This window comes from Podarcis tiliguerta (assembly GCF_965153285.1).
Source record: "Podarcis tiliguerta genome assembly, chromosome: 8".
Taxonomy (NCBI): domain Eukaryota; kingdom Metazoa; phylum Chordata; class Lepidosauria; order Squamata; family Lacertidae; genus Podarcis; species Podarcis tiliguerta.
In genome coordinates this window covers 1668024-1684633 of record NC_139541.1, presented here as the reverse complement: position 1 = coordinate 1684633, position 16610 = coordinate 1668024, and the positions used below count along the sequence as shown (strand labels likewise).

Here is a 16610-nt window from a genome sequence, read left to right as displayed (position 1 = left end):
GCAGTTTACACCAAAACACATCTTTCATATGTGTAGACAAGGCTTTTGTCTACACATATGGTTGTATTTTCACCTTGCTTTCTCTTCAGCAGTTCAAAGCAGCTTTTTACCTGTTTTGCGTGCAATGTCTACTGAAAAGGCAGAGGGATCAGTATCGGATATCTGTAGAGCCATTTTGTCCATTAGCCACCTATCTCTTGACCTCAGTCCTTGCTCTAACCCTTCACCTTTTCAAAAACATGCCCTGGTAAATTTAGCCCTATGTGTTCCTAGTTTATATTGGGGTCCACAGAAGTATCCTGCCTGCGTTCTTGTATGCACTGTTCCCAATTAGTCACAGTAAAGACACCACACCACCTTTGAGCAATGACAGCAGTCTCAGACCCATGCAAAGCCACTGGCTGTTAATTTATAATTATTACTATAATGAATTTACAAAATAAAAATACAGGCAACTGTGTTATTGTACATTGCAGCCCGGGGGGGGGGGGGTGTATAGTTTTTTGGAGGGTGGGGGGCTTTGCTCTTGCCTCCATTTGGTATAAGATCACAATAGGTCGATAAGATGGAGAAGCCAATATACACACACTTGGAGGGGTGGAGCCATGGGCCCACCAGTCAACAGGGGGTCTCTTAAATTAATTCATTTCCTTTAAAAAAAAGTTTTTAACCCTTTCCAGTCCAAGGCTACAAAGAGCATCTATCTTTGCAATGCACCTGGAGTCAGCAGAAGGCAGCTGAGTAGCTTCCCATCATCTTAGCTCTTGTATATACTTTGGCTGCCACAGGACAGTCCTCCTCCCATGTTCTGCAATCCCACCCAGTGCAATTCTCTACATACCCAGCATGGCCTGGCAATTTTTAATGGAACAGTAGCAGAATCGGGACCTTAGGTCAAGCCTATGCACATCAGAGAGTCCGTGAACAAGGAGGCCCAGCCACCGTTTCCTACAGGGATCAGAAGGATAAAAGGGGTGCAGGGGGAGGGGAGTACAGCCCAGCGAGAGGAGCAGGCACTCCCAAGAGGGGCAAGCTGGAGATGCAGGGCGCACCTGTAAGTGTGGTAGCTTAAAAGACAGGTGAGAGTATTCCTCCTTATCTTCCCCCTGACTCGGACTCCAGCAGAGTGCTAGGCCTGGAGAAAGGGTTTGCAGGCCCCTCCAACTGCGGTCATCCCATCCTGTCTTGTCCAATAGCCAGTTCGCAACATTCTCTTGCAATACATGAGCAGATCAACTCTCAAAAGGGGGAAGCACAGACAATCTTCCTCCTCCTCTGCCATCACAGATAGTCCCTTCAAAGCTGGCTAGGCCACACTGCAGAAGCCACCAGGCCCAGAAGATGTCACGGCTGGACTCTTCTATCTCCTGCTGCCTCACAGACTTCTAACTGAAACTAACAGCATGCTGACCCTACTCCCCTGGGACAGGACAGGGCAGAGACGGTGGGGAGAGACCCCTGCCCTATTTCCCTTCCTATACCTCTTACTCCAAGAGGTAACCAAGATCCTCTTTCTTACCAAATCTGGCAGTCCATGAGAGCGGGGCAGGTGGGTTGCACTGAGGCAAGAGTTCCTCAGCCCTCCTTGAAACACCTTGGCACTGAGCCCTGAGTGAGGCCCTGCCAGGAGGACCTCTCCGAGAAGCAGGCTGAAGACTGCTTGGCAGACACGGCCACTCAAAAGGCAGGGGAACTTGAGGGGGACGATAGCACCTCCTGGCCTACACCTTTCCTATGCTTTAGGCAGGCAATGCAGCTGCCGCAGGCAGCCACATCAACAAACTGATTTATTCCTTTTGGGGGGCATCTGAACGTTTGAGATTTCCGCAACAAACCGTGGAGCAGGCAGGCAGGCACCTTTCCCTAAGGGCAGGGCAGCCAGAGGCCGCACAACAGCTCCCTGCTCAGGGGAAAAAACCAGCCTTCCTACCAGCTGACAGGCACAATGAGCACCAGGTCAAAGCAGCAGTGAGGCTCATGGAACAGATTAGAAAGTGGAATGGAGCTTGAGATTCCTTCCTGGCTGGGGCCGCTGCCCTCCTCCACCACAGCCAAGGCCTCGAAATACAGCTGCACCTCCCTCCCAAGGGGGTGCGTGCTAGCAACATGCATCGGACAGGGCACTAAGACAGGAAAGCGTGAGGCCTGGGAGGAAGGCAGGAATTGGCCCCAGCCAGCAGGGATGCAGCAGCCCTGGACAAGTAAGGGTTAAGAGAAAAAAAGACACAACCTGGATGAGTCGCCCACAGGCACCAGCTGCCTTGCTGCTGCCCTGCCCCCCCGCCCCTGCCCTAGAATGTCTTCCGATGGATGGCCCGGCTCCCGTCCTCTTCATACTCCTTCTTGGACACCCACATCTTCTTGAACGTGTCCAGGGAGGCGAGAATAGAGCCACTGTGGGGGAAAGAGCACAGAATCAGCAGGCCTGGCCAAAGGAAGCAAGGCATGCAAACAGAGGAGAAACGAAGGGCCCGCCCACCGATGCAATTGCCGCACAGAGAATGCCCACCAGAGATGGTATAACCCTCGCTCCTGATCCAGGACATACGGCTCCACTGCCACTCACAACTTGGAGCCAGTTCATTTTCTGAAACTAACCCAAGCACAGGAGAACTTTCCAGATGGAACAACAGGAGCTGCTTCACCCAACCCAAGTTCATGCTGCAGTATCAGGCTCCCTGTGCTGAGAAAAAGCCTCTACATCACAGCCCTCTCTTTCTGTGGAGGCCTCAGTGCACTAAGGACAACTTGACCAATTTTGTTAAGCCCAATAGGAGCACCTGATGCGAGGTGCCAGAGTTGTTTTTATCCCTCCCTGCAGAATGCTCTTACCCAATCCACGTGGAGTATAATCTCTCCTGAGGTGCAGAGATCTGCAAGGAAGAAAGCACAAATCAGAGACACAACCTCTGGGGAACAAGGGTACATGCGCACACAGGAACTGCCCTTCTGAGCACCAGAGCCCAACCCCTCCTTCCCCTGGAACATCACCTGCTAAGATGCTGGAAACACATTATTTCAAACATCTGGAGATCCTTGCCTTTGTAAGTACAGAGCTTAGCAACTTAAGAAAATTCAGACACTTTGTGTTTCCCTTTAAAGAGCGAGTTGCCAGCCTTCGTTATGGAGAGTGTATTGGAAACCAGATCACTCTCCTGCTCCTCCTCCACCCACCATGGTCACTGCACACAAACTGCCTTGGGGCCCGGAGTTCCTCCAAAGCCTCACCTTAATTTTGACATCTTTTGGAGCAAGTTTCTTCACCTCGCTGAGCAGCCGGTCTCCAAAACCTGAGGAGTTGAGAGACAAGTGAGGAAGCTTAGAGTTCAAGACGCTGTACCACAGAGGTCAAGTATCGACTACATTTCATGTTGGTACATCCCAAACATCAGTGCCTCATCGTTCCAATGCTAATCCCAAAAAGGACTGGACACAGTTAGCTTTTCAGCATCTCTTCACAGCAGAAATGTCCCCGTCCTTCCGCCCCTTCACAGGCCAGGTGGTGGTGGTGGCAACTTTTGTTTCCCTGGCCAGGTTTGGCAGGCACAAACTCTTCTTGTCTAAAGCTCAAGTGAAGACCTTATTTTCTGAGGCTCTTTGTGAGTGATGGATGCAAACTGCTTTCAATGATTGCTTTCTGCTATTTTATGGATCTTTTTTATTCTTTGTTCCACCTCCCATCCTTTAGAAACTGTTTTAATGCTTTGTTCTGATATTCTCATGAATCACTCTGAATGTGTTATATAAAAAGTGGAATAGGTATTGTATAAATAAAGTAAACACACTCGGAATCTGTAGAGAACAGGGCCTGGGGGAAGCCACAATTCTGATTCCCAAATATGACATTGAACTTGTTTCGTTAAAACAAAAAAGCCATTCACTCTCTGGCTTTCAGAAAGGGAAAAGAAAAACTAAGACAGTATTTGCCTAAGACACAAAAGCCAGAGAAAGCCTGGATGGCGTTTCTGGTAATCACTTCCCTGCATCCCACAAAAAATATTAATATTGTAATAGGGGCACTGCCCTCCGCTTGGGGCAATTGCACACTTCTTGTCTTGCCTTAACATTGATTCACATGCAGTTAGATGAAATAGACTGTAGAATCCTGATCCAAGTTTGTCTGCATGTTTGTATTGTGTGCATATTCATTCCTCTTCATGTACTAATATTTAGATATTTATCTAGTATCCCTGCACACTTTGGATATACTGTATACCCTGCCCCATTTAGCAGCTCGGGTGCCCATGAAGATCTACCAATCTCCAATTTAACTGCTGTGTTGGCAGATTCTGCTATAAGACAACTCACTCTGGGGAAGCGGGTAGGAAGCTTTTTGAGTCCCAGAAGTTATTCACAATTAGCTTCCATCCAAAGTTAACTGGGTTAATTTGGCCTCCACTGGAAACCTAATGTTCTACATATGCTCCTCCTCGCCACCACCTTTGGGTGTGTGGAACAGGACTCCTTTAAGTGTTAAGTGTTAAGTAATTGCTAGGGCTCCTCACAATACCAACACTATTCTTGATTTGTAGGAAACGCCAAATAAATTGGGGGTAGACCAGTAAAATTGTAGTTTTTAACACCCCTCCCTCTTCCAGGTTAACACATCTTCCTGAAGTCATCTTGCTTGAAGGGTTCCAAGAGCCTGGTGCTTGATCGTCTGCAATGTACACCTGTTTTTCAGGGCAAAAATGGTCCTCCAGAGGACTGGGAAGTGCAGAGGGGACTTGGATATGTACTGACACAGGAAGAAGCAGAGACTCATCCCAAGAGTTACATGCTCGGCTGAAAGCAGGGCATGAGACTGGGTGTGCCAGAGGTTTTAACAGTGCAAGCTTTGAAGCTTTCACACAAAACAGGGCAGCAAGAGAGGGCACAGAGGAAGACTATGGTCAGAAACCCAGCCTCTTAATATCAGCACTTTGTCTCCTACACACATCAAGAGCTCACTGGAATGATACATGCTTTACATACACAAGGTCCCAAGTTCCATTCCTAGCATTCATTCCTCAGCTAAAACAGATCTCCTGCAGGATCTGACTGGCAATGGTTCTCCACAGTCTCAACCAGAGTTCACTCACAGGCTGAGAACCTTTCATTCAGGCCTCTCCCAATAAGAATAGACCATATGCAGCTAGTTGGACTACCTGACAATTCATGGTGTGAAGCAGCCTCCTCTTATAAGACAAACAAGCTCTCTACCTCTTCTGGGGAGCCCCCATACCTTTAAAAAGTGTAGATCCTCCAGACAGAACAATATTCCCAAATAATGTCCGCCGCAGGTCCATGTCAGATTTCTGAATAGCAAATGCTAGCACTTCATGGATCCCCTCGCTTTCATCTCCTATTAAGTCCGGCTGGAACAGCAGCTCAGGGGCTCGGAACCGGGATGGACCAACCTGCCAGGAAAGCCACAGTGCCAATCAAAGTAGGGCAAGGGGACAAATAAGCTCTACTTCAACCCACAACAGCTACAGCATTCAAAAGACAGTCTTTTTGTCACTAGGGGGTTCTGCATGACTGTGAGAGGTTTGTGTCAACCACCTTCTTGTACACAGCATGAACGTTGCAAAACTTCTCCAGAAATAATTGCAAACACCTCTACTGCAAAATGCAATGTGAAGAAGCCCCAAACCTCAAGATTTCCTGCAAGACCCCTTTTCCAGTTCAAAAACTTACATCTAAAGTGCTTCCATCAGGCAGCGTGTACTGCACCTTCTCTGTCTCCAGGGCCTCATCCTTCTGAGGGTTGATGGACAAGTAACAAGCTCTCTGCAAGGAGGAAGGCAGCATGTGAGGCAGCTGGGTACTGGAAGCCACTTGCTAGAAGAACTCCTGGCAGCTCCACCCACCCAGGCCCACAGCGAGCTAACTGGACAGAGGGCCAGAATTCAAGCCTCCCCTCTGCAGATGCACTTTCGATCATGACATAGACCAGTTATCTTGCACAATCTCATACTACAACCCAATCCAGGATAGTTCACCCAAATTAGCGAACTATCCTGGTTCTCTTGCTCTCTGCAGACAACCACATTGTCTTATTTTATGGACAGCATGTAGCAAATTGCTTCAAGAACTTCCTAGCTCCTGCATTTGTCTTCCATGGCTACAGCTCTGAAAAGTTGTATACATATACCTGAGGATGGATACAGAATGTGAAAAATTGACTACAGGTGGTCGCACTGCTTAAGAAGCACACAGTTTTGACTCATTAAACTCAAGAGTTGCTTGTCTCTTCAGTATATGATGGAAATGTCAAAAAGAAACCCCTGGTTCATCAGAACTTTTCTCTTTTAAGATCATTGCGACCTCAGATGTAAACTGAAAATGCACTAGTTTAAGAACCAGACTTGGCACTATCTAGCTGGGAAGACTGTCCTAGCACTGCTCAACCATACCCTCTTTCTGATTTACAAGGCTCTTATGAAACATTCTCTGAATCAATTGGCCAGTTACTGCTCCAATTCTACAGAGGAGTGTTTAAAGACAGGGGTCACCTGGAACTAGATTTTTAACAATTTAGAGGTCTAGTCCAGTGTGCTGCTCAGTAACCAAAAACACCTTATTTAAATCCTAGGACTGTCTCTCGGCAGGAGCAGGATATCCCCGCCCCCCCTGGCAGGCATGTATCCATCTGCCCCAACCTCACCTCCTTTATTGTCTTCACGACTTCAAACTCAGCTGAGGTGTGGAAGTCATAGCCCTCTTTCCGTAGCAGCAGACGGAGGTAACGGGAGACGTCTCGCCCAGCAATGTCTACGCGCATGATCGAGTGAGGCATGGCAAAGCCCTCGTAGATGGGGACCGCATGTGTCACTCCATCCCCTGCGTCCAGCACCACCCCTGTAGTGCGGCCCGTGGCGTAGCTTAGAGAGAGAGAGAGAGAGCAGAGGGAAACAAGAAGGGTAATTAGTCCAGGACTTCTTCAAACAACTATGGCATGTGCTCTCACAAGATGCAGCAACAGCCACCAATTTGGATGGGTAGAAAAGGGAATTAGACAAATTCATGACGGACACGGCTATGAATGGCCACTAGCCATAACAGCTTTCTACTGCCACCGTCGGAGGCAGTATGCTGGGAACTACAAAATGACTAAATGAGCCTTTGGCCTGATCCAACAGACAGGCTTTTCCTATGTTCTTAGTCTGGCCATGGCCCTCCAGAGCACAGGAAACAGATTAGGCTCAGAAGAGAAAAGTACCCAAAGTCTTCTGGTCATCACAGTGAAGCAATGCCAGAAGCAACCACCTCCCCAACCTTCCAGCAGGCTGGATACTCACAGGCTGAGGACAGCTTGCATGGAGATGAAAAGAGCTGGAACGTTGAAAGTCTCAAAGAAAACCTCGGCGGCCTTCTCTCGATTTTTGCTGGGGTTTAGCGGGGCTTCTGTCAGGAGAACTGGATGCTGGAAGGAAAGCAGGAAGTGACAGTCGTGGGGGAAACTGGCTGAATGCCCACATGCTATTCACTGGAGGAGGACCACACACTCTTTCCTGGTAGCCTGCTCCAAGTTCTGCTAAGCTGCCCTCACAGAAGCCCCTTCAGGAAGTGATGCTCTGGTTTTGCTACTAGAAGCTGTTGGCTCCTAAAATGATACACACATTAAAATGCTAAATGCAGCACATCCATTAAAACTGAGGGAGCTGTTAAATGTTCTGTTGACCTTTCTATCAAACCGCTCTTCTCCAGGAATAATTTGATCCACTGATGTTGCGGAATACAGTGTCCCTCCCTCCAAGTCTCCTCAACTTCCCAGCAGACCTGCATCACAACAGCCAGAAGTGTGGCTGCTGCCTTTCTTCAGGATTAGTAAAGAACCAGAACAAAGACCCAGAGGGTGAAGCACCTTCATATCTGCCCACCCCAGAAGGAATTCAAGGTTTCCTTCTGAGAATCAACTTGCAGGGAACGACAAACATCTTTCCAGGGATAGGGTGAAGGTTTAATTCTCTGTTAAGATATGCCTCTAGTTCTTTTCCCCTTGAGTTAAAGAGATTAAAAGTCCACAAGTTAAACACAGAAAATTAAGAAATTTGGCGTCTCGTTGACAGGCACCAAAAAAACACCAGCCAGAAACTATTTTCCTAGGAAGGGTTAACAGTCATAGGCCTGGAAAAAGCCAGGCATGCCCTGCCAAGCTCCCAGAGAGCACCACATTGCTGATGCAGAAAGAAGCTGGACTTTTAATGCTCATCAAGCAGTCCTCCGTCCCCAATGTGAGCAAGACTGCCTCCTCAAGGCCTCTTGTGGCCGGAGAGGTTCGTACAGAAGAAGGTCCTCCTCAAGGCATGAAGGATCAGACTGTGAAGGTCACCCAATGGATCAGTAATAACACTCTCCAGGACTGACAGTAGAAGATAGTCACCTTCCAGCCACATCTATCCCAAGGCTGCCTTTTGCCTCAGAGATTGTGCAGGCTCACAGCTTACAGGTGAAAGGGATTTCCACCATGTTTCCCATGACCCTATTTTGGCAGGAGGAGAGTTTGAGAGCATCATCACTCATGTTTCCTTTTGGCCCTTGACCAGGCTCCGAACTGGGAAGCAAGCAAGAGAATCACAAGCCAAAGCAGCAGTACTCAACTTACTATGAGGAGGGGGGATGTAGATTTCCTTAATGAATTCACACCTCACCCCTGGACTGCCTGCATTGTAACTGTCTAAAACAGCAGCTAAGAGGAAGTGTCACATAAAGGTACAGCAAATGCAATTTCCCAGCCCCCCACCTAATGCTAATATTCAAAGGCTGGCTAGAAGCATTGTTCTTGCAACTATTACCTCTTCTGAGAACGTCTGCAGCTGATCTTTGGAATAAACATACTGCCAGATCCTCTCCATGTCATTCCAGTCCCGGACAATGCCGTGTTCCATGGGATACCGGATAGATAACAATCCTCTATGCTCCTGCGCAAGGAAAGAGTAAGCAATGTGTTGGAGCAAGAGCATTTTGATCAGGAGGATAATGGCATGTCCCCGGTACTCAATGGCTTTGGGGTGCAGTATCACAACCCACAATGCTTCTGTCGGGGAGCCTGCCCCTTTGGGGATTTCTAGCTTGCTGGACTCAATGCCTTCTTTGACATACAGAGTGACACTCCCTCCGGTATGTCTTTCCTATAGAGTTTACATGTGGAGGTAACTGTGTCCTCCTGGTTCTCTGCACTCCACCAGGATGCCGTTATCCCCACTATATCGGTGCTGTCTGCTAAGACCCAGCACTCTGGTTTGCCCATCTTGGCCAGGAGTCTTCTAACCTTAGAGCTTGCACACATCTGGACAGGCTCTCTCTTCCAAGTCTCTTGCATTTTAACTGTGGTGCTTTGGTCTCTCTGAGCTGCCATCCTGTGCCCCTGCACTCACAGTGCCTTGTTCTATGCCACCCCATTTAAATTTTCATCAGTTTTATGTTCTTCATCCTAAGGGAGATTTGTTCTGAGCCAGACCCTCCTCCGCTCCTGTCAGCCCCCCACCACACAATGCCAATCAGTTTTAAAACTGCTCTGCCACCTTTTTTCATTTTGGGCACCAGCAGTCTGTTTCTATCCTGGCTCAAGTGGAGCCTGTTCCTTTTGTACAGGCCTGGCTTCCCTCACAATAGTCCCCAATGCCCAACAAACCCAACTCCTCCTCTCGACACCACTGACTCATCCACTCATTGAAACTACAGTTAGTGCTGCACATGGAACCAGCAGCATTTCAGAGAAAGTTACCTTGGAGGTCCCAGCCTCCAGCATCCTACCAGAGACCTAAATTTGGCTTCCAGGATCTCATGACTACATTTCCCCATGTTATTAATACCAACATGTGCCACTAGCTCCTCCCCAGCACTCTCTACTAGGCTATCTAGGCAATGTGCAACACCCACAACCTTTGCAGCAGGCAGGCATGTATATCCATCACACGCCCAATTATCTATGTTCTTAATGATCTTTCTACTTCAAGTGGGACTTTGTTAGCTACAACCCTACGGGATGACGGCTACAAAATGTTTCTGTCAAATGCAAAGGGAACACACACAAAATAGGGAGTCAACACCCCCCCCCCAAACACACACAGAGGCAAGGTGAACTTTACCTCTGCTTTGGGTCCAATGAAAAGGTCTCCTTCCAGCGCCCCAGCCATAACCCGGACATGTTTTGGACGGCCCACACTGACAAGAAAAAAGAGTGATTATCCGTCTACACTGCCAGGTTGAGAGTTATGAACCATGGCAAGTGAATTTAAAACAAAACAAAAACAAAGCCTCACTAAGCACATATTGTCTTCAAAAACTACCACACTTTATTACTGATGAGGCAATCAATCAAGTATCACAGCAACACTCACTAGTTTGGGAAGCAGTATTTGGGGATCTGATCTCCAGCAAAACCAGCCTTGACCACACCGGAACCCTGAAGAAAGAAGAAAAACCAGTTAAGAGAGAAAGGGAAAAGACTTTTCAGTGCAAGACAAAGTCTGAGAAACATTTCCTAAAACTCATGAGGACTGACCAGCAGCCATTACTTCAAAACTTACACCATGAGCTCCATTCCTCTTTTGGGTTTAAGTCACCTTTCAGCTTCTATTTAGTTCCTGAGTCACCACAGATTGAAAGATAACATGCACATAACTTGCAAAGCACTTGAGGCATACAAATGCCTCACATAAGTCCTTTCCTTCCAACATTACGAATGGGAAGGACCATAACTCAGTGACTGACTCCATGCTTCACACAGCATGCTGAAGTCCCTGGGATCTCCAGTTACGCAAAAGGCTGGGGATGATCATGGCCTGAGAATCCAGAGAACATTACTGGTCAGAGATGACATTTCTGGGATACGGGGTATGATGTAGCATCATATGTTTTTCATGAGTAGGGCTTAGTACCAAAATTCCTAGCCTGCTGGAACCAAAGGTAAAGGTAAAGGTACCCCTGCCCGTGCGGGCCAGTCTTGACAGACTCTAGGGTTGTGCGCCCATCTCACTCAAGAGGCCTGGAACCAAACCACTCTGTAAAACCAAGGCCAAGGCCCATACCAATTACAACCCCATGGGGGCATAGACTGTGGCCGCCCACAGCTTCCTCCAAGCCAAATTAAAGGCAATTAAAAGAGGAAGGGCTGCAGACAAGATTAAGAGATCTCAGATCAGAGGTCTGCCTCCAAAACCCTGGAAAGCTGAGTTTAAGACCCTGATTAGATTGCCCTCTGGCCCCACTCCCAAAGGGTCAAAATCACTGCTTCATCTCAGAAATGTGGAAGCCAAGGCAGAGGGAGTGCAGGGAAATAACTTCCCATGGCGCAAGAATCCAAACCAAGAATAGAAGTTGAGCCTGATTTTCTTTCAGTCACAAGATCTGCCTCTTAGTTCTCCAGGCCAATGACAAAGATTCCCAATGGCTGTGTAGAAAGGCAGCCAGTCCCCCCACCCCGGCCTAGTGACAAGGCCCACGATTCAGCACCTTCCATGAATGAAAAGAGAACAAGTGCCCCCCAAAGTGAATAGCGGTCAGTGAAAAACCCTACTGTGCCCATCCTGGAGGATCATGTAGCAGCTCAGCTGACTAGTCTTGCCGGCCTCCAAAAGCAGCTATGAGGCTGGGCTGCTCTCATTCCTGTTCCTAATTATTTCTTCGCAGCATGAATAAGCAAGTCTCTTTCACAGACACACCCCAGCAATGGGCATAAACAGGCCAAAGACCTTTACACGGAAAACAGTCCGAAGACAAGAGCTATCGGAAGACAAGCGCCATCAGCAAAGTCACTTTCCTAGAAAATCCAATGCCAGACCCTTCTTCTGTGTTCCTCTTCTTGTACTTGTACTTTTATCCGAAAGGAACATGGGGAGCCTGGAAACACTGCAGACAGGGAATTCTCCAGGCACCTTTCCATTCCCAAGACTATGAACGCTCCTACAAGTTAAATCTTCAACAAACATACCCCCAAACAGCTAAACATAGTTTTTAAAGGAGTACAGAAAACAAGTTTAAAAGCAATAAATACAAAATTAATACCGAAGGCAGAGAGCTTTTTGTCTACCTGGAAAACTTTTCAAAACAAAAATGTCTTCCATTGTTTCTGGAAAGTACAGCTAGTGAGCACATGTCATCTCAAAGCTGAAGAATGGACTCCAGATGGCAGTACTTTGGAAAATCCAGAGTTTGGTCAGTATATATAAGGATTCTTTCAGGCAAAATTTGCCTTTATAGTGTTGGAAACCATCGCTAGACAGCCATCAGACAAAAAAGAGGACGTCCACAGTTTTGCCGCCGCATTACATCGCATCTCCACCTCTGACAAGATTCAATACCTACACAATTTTTCTCCATACATGACATGCATACGCAGTGGAAAATTTTCTGTGAAAACAAATCCAAACTGGAAAATTTTCTGAAAATAGTTCCAATCTTTATTTTTCTGGGGTACATTTTCCATTCATAAGGTCTTTAGCAATAATGAATAGATGATAACTGCAAATATAATCATCATCATCATCCACCCATCTGACTGAGTTGCTCCAGCCACTCTGGGTGGCTTTCAACAAAACATAAAACACAGTAAAACATCAAACATTTAAAAATTCCCTATACAGGGCTGCCTGCAGATGTCTTCTAAAAGTCATATAATTGTTTATTTCTTTGACATCTGAGGGAGGGGGCATTCCACAAGGAGGGGCCACTACTGAGAAGTCCTTCTGGCTGGTTCCCTTTACTTCTCGCAGTGAGGAGCATCTCAACCAGGGTCACTGAAAGTGGTTGATATTGACCCCTCTAGGAACAATGGGGCTATGCAGGGTTTGAATAAAGACATTGGGTCTGGAATGACCCTGGGGTGGAAAAGAAGTTTATGAGCTATGGTGCAAAAAAATCAGAAATTCAGAGTCTCAGAGATAAAGGGCATGGTATGGTATACAAGGTATGGTATCATTATTTTTTGCACTTGTTTTCCTTCTTTATTTTTTACATATTATGATTCCTACAAACGGTGAATGCAAGAGTAGTAAGCGACAATATAGTTAAGCCTTCAAGTAAGCTGGCTGAGGTGACCTACCTAAGTGACAGATTTTCGGCTGCCGTTTATATTGTGGGATGTGACATCCGATGCTGCTCAAGCAATGGGGCTTCACCTTCTTCTCCTCTCCACTTGTCTCCCATGTGCCCTCAAAATCTGCTCTAGATGGCTACAGCAGTGTTTGGAGGGTTGAGGAGGTGGGAAAAGGATAAATTCCCACTGCATGAGTGGAAGTCCACTCCCACAATGTTGGGTTCCACCCACTATATTCTTACAAAGTGTTGGTGCTGACCTTTAAAGCCCTAAATGGCCTCGGTCCTGTATACCTGAAGGAGCATCTCCACCTCTATCATTCTGCCCGGACACTGAGGTCTAGCACCGAGGGCCTTCTGGCAGTTCTTTCACTGCAATAAATGAAGTTACAAAGAACCAGGCAGAGGGCCTTCTTGGTAGTTGCGCCCGCCCTGTGGAACGCCCTTCCATCGGATGTCAAGGAAATAAACAACTATCTGACTTTTAGAAGACATCCAAAGGCAGTTCTGCTTAGGGAAAATTTTTATGTCTAATGTTTTACAATTTTTTATGTGCTGTAAGCCGCCAAGAGTGGCTGAGGAAACCCAGCCAGATGGGTGTGGTATAAATAATAAAATTATTATTACTACTACTGCGAAGCTGTATGCCGGCTCCCTTGGCCAATAAAGGGAGATGAGCGCCGCAACCCCGGAGTTGATTGTGACTGGACCTAATGGTCAGGGGTCCCTTTACCTTACTACTACTACTACTAATATGGAGAGGAAAGATGCTGCTAAGAATGCCAAGCGCTAAGAATGCAAAGTTACTTTTAGTCCTAATCACCAAAAGCTAGTATCAACAACAAAGTTATTACACAACTTAATAACTAAGCATGATAACTTCTTAATAGAATGTGCTGTACAACAGCAATAACGGCAACAACAGCACTATAAGGAATGGTTTAGTAATGATTGATAATACAATTCAGACTTAAGTATTATTTTGTAAAACAAACAGAAGTGCCATGAGAATCCTCCAGATTCAATTCCCATAGCAGATATTCCAGTTGTGAAGACAAAAATCCTAGATCCTTCTTAGTCCAATTCTCTCTCTCCAGACTTTCAGGCAGAGACCCTTTCCAATCATTTGCTAACTTGATCCTTTTAACAGGAATTCAAACCTGGTTTTAAAGAATGCATGTAAAGCAAGGGGTTTCCCAACACTATAAATGCAATTTACTGTTTTAATGATTTTATGTGTCTTGCTTTGCAATCCTTACCTTGAAAACATCTAAAACAAAAAATAAATATGTTACATGACCATGATGGCTATGTGCCATTTTCAGGATCTGAGTCCCCTAAACTCTTCAGCACTGGAGAACAGGAGAGCTGGTCCCTTCATGACTTGCTTGTTGGCTTGCACAGAAAAGCCAGGGGCAGCCAAAAAGGCGGCTCCCTCAGACATTGTTGACTACACCTCCTATCAGCCCTTACCCGCAAATGGTCTGGCCTGATGGGAGTTGCAGTCCCACAACATCCCCAGAGAGGCCCTGGGCCTCGTCTAGCAGGTGCTGCTGCTGCTGTTCTTAAGTCTGGCGGGCAGCGGGAGGGAAGCGGGGCCACGATCCTCGGCTCCTGCTCTCCTTGGCGAGACTCTCTTCGGGCAGCAGCAACAAGGCCCTCCACCCCCACCTCGCAACGGGCACTGAATAGCAAGAGCCCGGGCTGCGAACAGCGCCTTTTCTTTTTAACGGGGCCCGACGGCCCGCTCCTCCTCCGAGGCTGAGGGGGTTCAGGCCCGCGCTGGCCTTTCTGAAGCCGGGCTCGTCCAGCCGACTCGCCGGGATCGGGGCCGGGCGGGGCGCGTCCGCCCGCGCAGGCCCCCAGGCCCCACCCGGCCCCGGCTCCTCCGCCGCCGCCCGCGCTCCCGGCCCCGCCGCCCGCCCCGCTTACGTTGTCAATCACCACGGGCTGGTTGGCGATGATATCGTAGGACTCCATGGCCGGGGCCGCCGCCGCGGGGCCAAGCCGGGCCCAGGACTCCGCGATGCGCCGCCGCTGCCGTGGCCCGGGAACCACCACCCAGTGCGGCGCAACCCAGCCCGCTGCCCGTGTCCGCCGCGGAGGGAGGCGGGACCAAGCGCCGCTTCACGCTCCCTCGCCCAATCGGAACCCCCGACAGCCGCCAACAAGCCGGAGATGCGCCGGCCCGGGTGCGGCTCCGGCCTTGACAGCTGCCAAGCTATTGGCCCGCTCGGCTGCGAGGGGCGAGTCTTCCGCATCAAGCTTAGTGGAGCGGGCACGCTGCGGGAGGGAGCGGGGAAGGGGGAGTGATGTCATAGCGCGGCTCTTAAAGGGCCAGAGGCGTCGCTTTGCTCCCCGCCCTGATCTGCCTGAGGCGAGTCCGCACTGGGTGTTGCGGCTGCCTCCTCGGAAGTAAATCCCGGGGGGAAACATAAGGGTTTGCTTTCATGGAAATATGCTGAGGTCAGGATTGCGAATGGGTAGTCGAGTGAGCTACTGCTTTACCGGCGACGCACTCACACGTTACGTGTCAGAAAATGATGGTGTTGATGCAGCCCTTGACAAAGTATAGATGATAAAGGAGGTCAGCGACAGGTCGCACTCTCACAAGAAAGAGGTTGCCATGGCTAAGAAGCAGGTCATCCAGTGTTCGTGTCCGCCCCGCCCGCCCCCCGCAAAAAAATAAACATAAGCATCTGCTGCACCGGGCCCATAATGGCCCATCCATCTAGTCCAGCATCCCCTACTCAGAGTGGCCAAGCAGGTGCCCGTGGGAAACCAGGGAGCAGGACACGAGCACAAGAGCAACACCCTCTGCCTGGTTCCTTGAAAGCCCCCTAAAAACTCTGATACCCCATTTTTAAATACAATATACTCCCATACAGACTCCTTACAATGCGTTTAAAACCAAAATCACAATAGGGTAGAAACTGTTTCTCAGGCGGCTAGTCCTAGTCTTTATAACCCTGGACCTTCTTCCAGAAGGCAGAAGCTGAAAGAGATCATTTCCGGGGTGTGCACTATCCTGCACTATCTCTGCAGCTTTCTTATGGCACCTGGAAGCATATATTTGCTCCAAGGTGGGAAGAGGGCACCCAATTATTCTCTCCGCAGTCTTTACAACGCTGGACAGCATTCCCCCCCCCCCCCCGACCATGCAGCTCCCAAACCACACGCACAGACCATAAGTTAATACACTCTCCACAATACAATGGTAAAATGCCATCAACAGGTCCTTTGAGAGATTGTTTTTCCGGAAGATTCTCAGAAAATATAACCTCTGCTGTACTCTCTTCATCAGGTCTTTGCTGTTTTCTCCGTATTGGCCTGAATATAAGCCACACACACCCCAATTCTGACCATGAAGTTTATACGCGCAACCTTACGGTGTGCAGCCAGGAACGCGGGGCAAACAGTACCAGGAGAACAGCAAAGCGGCACCCGCCCCACACGTAGTACCCCGTCCTCTCCCCCAAGGAAGACAGCGAAGAAAGTGGAAGGCCGCCAGCAACGCAGTGCACCCCCCCCCCCCGCCTAGTATGCACCCAGGAACAGCGAGCAGCTTATATTCGAGTATCCCCCCC

General features: G+C 48.4%; 2 protein-coding genes across 3 annotated transcripts in view; both read right to left on the bottom strand.

The window, feature by feature from the left end:
* Positions 1-16610, bottom strand: part of ANKRD39 (ankyrin repeat domain 39) — a 320177-nt gene that overhangs the window by 297644 nt on the left and 5923 nt on the right. The window lies entirely within an intron of this gene.
* Positions 384-15264, bottom strand: ACTR1B (actin related protein 1B). Of its 2 annotated transcripts, none has more exons than XM_083456634.1 (11): positions 14956-15264; positions 10329-10393; positions 10077-10152; positions 8781-8906; positions 7284-7408; positions 6650-6866; positions 5680-5772; positions 5225-5399; positions 3229-3290; positions 2833-2873; positions 384-2394 (listed from the first exon to the last, which is right to left on the bottom strand). In XM_083456634.1, exons 1-11 carry the CDS (start codon positions 15001-15003, stop codon positions 2292-2294), a joined length of 1131 nt encoding a protein of 376 aa, XP_083312760.1. In that variant the 5' UTR covers positions 15004-15264; the 3' UTR covers positions 384-2291. The 2 variants fall into 2 exon arrangements, with proteins under 2 accessions (XP_083312760.1, XP_083312759.1); XM_083456633.1 differs by lacking the exon at positions 14956-15264 and adding an exon at positions 10976-12604 and having other exon boundaries at positions 10329-10884.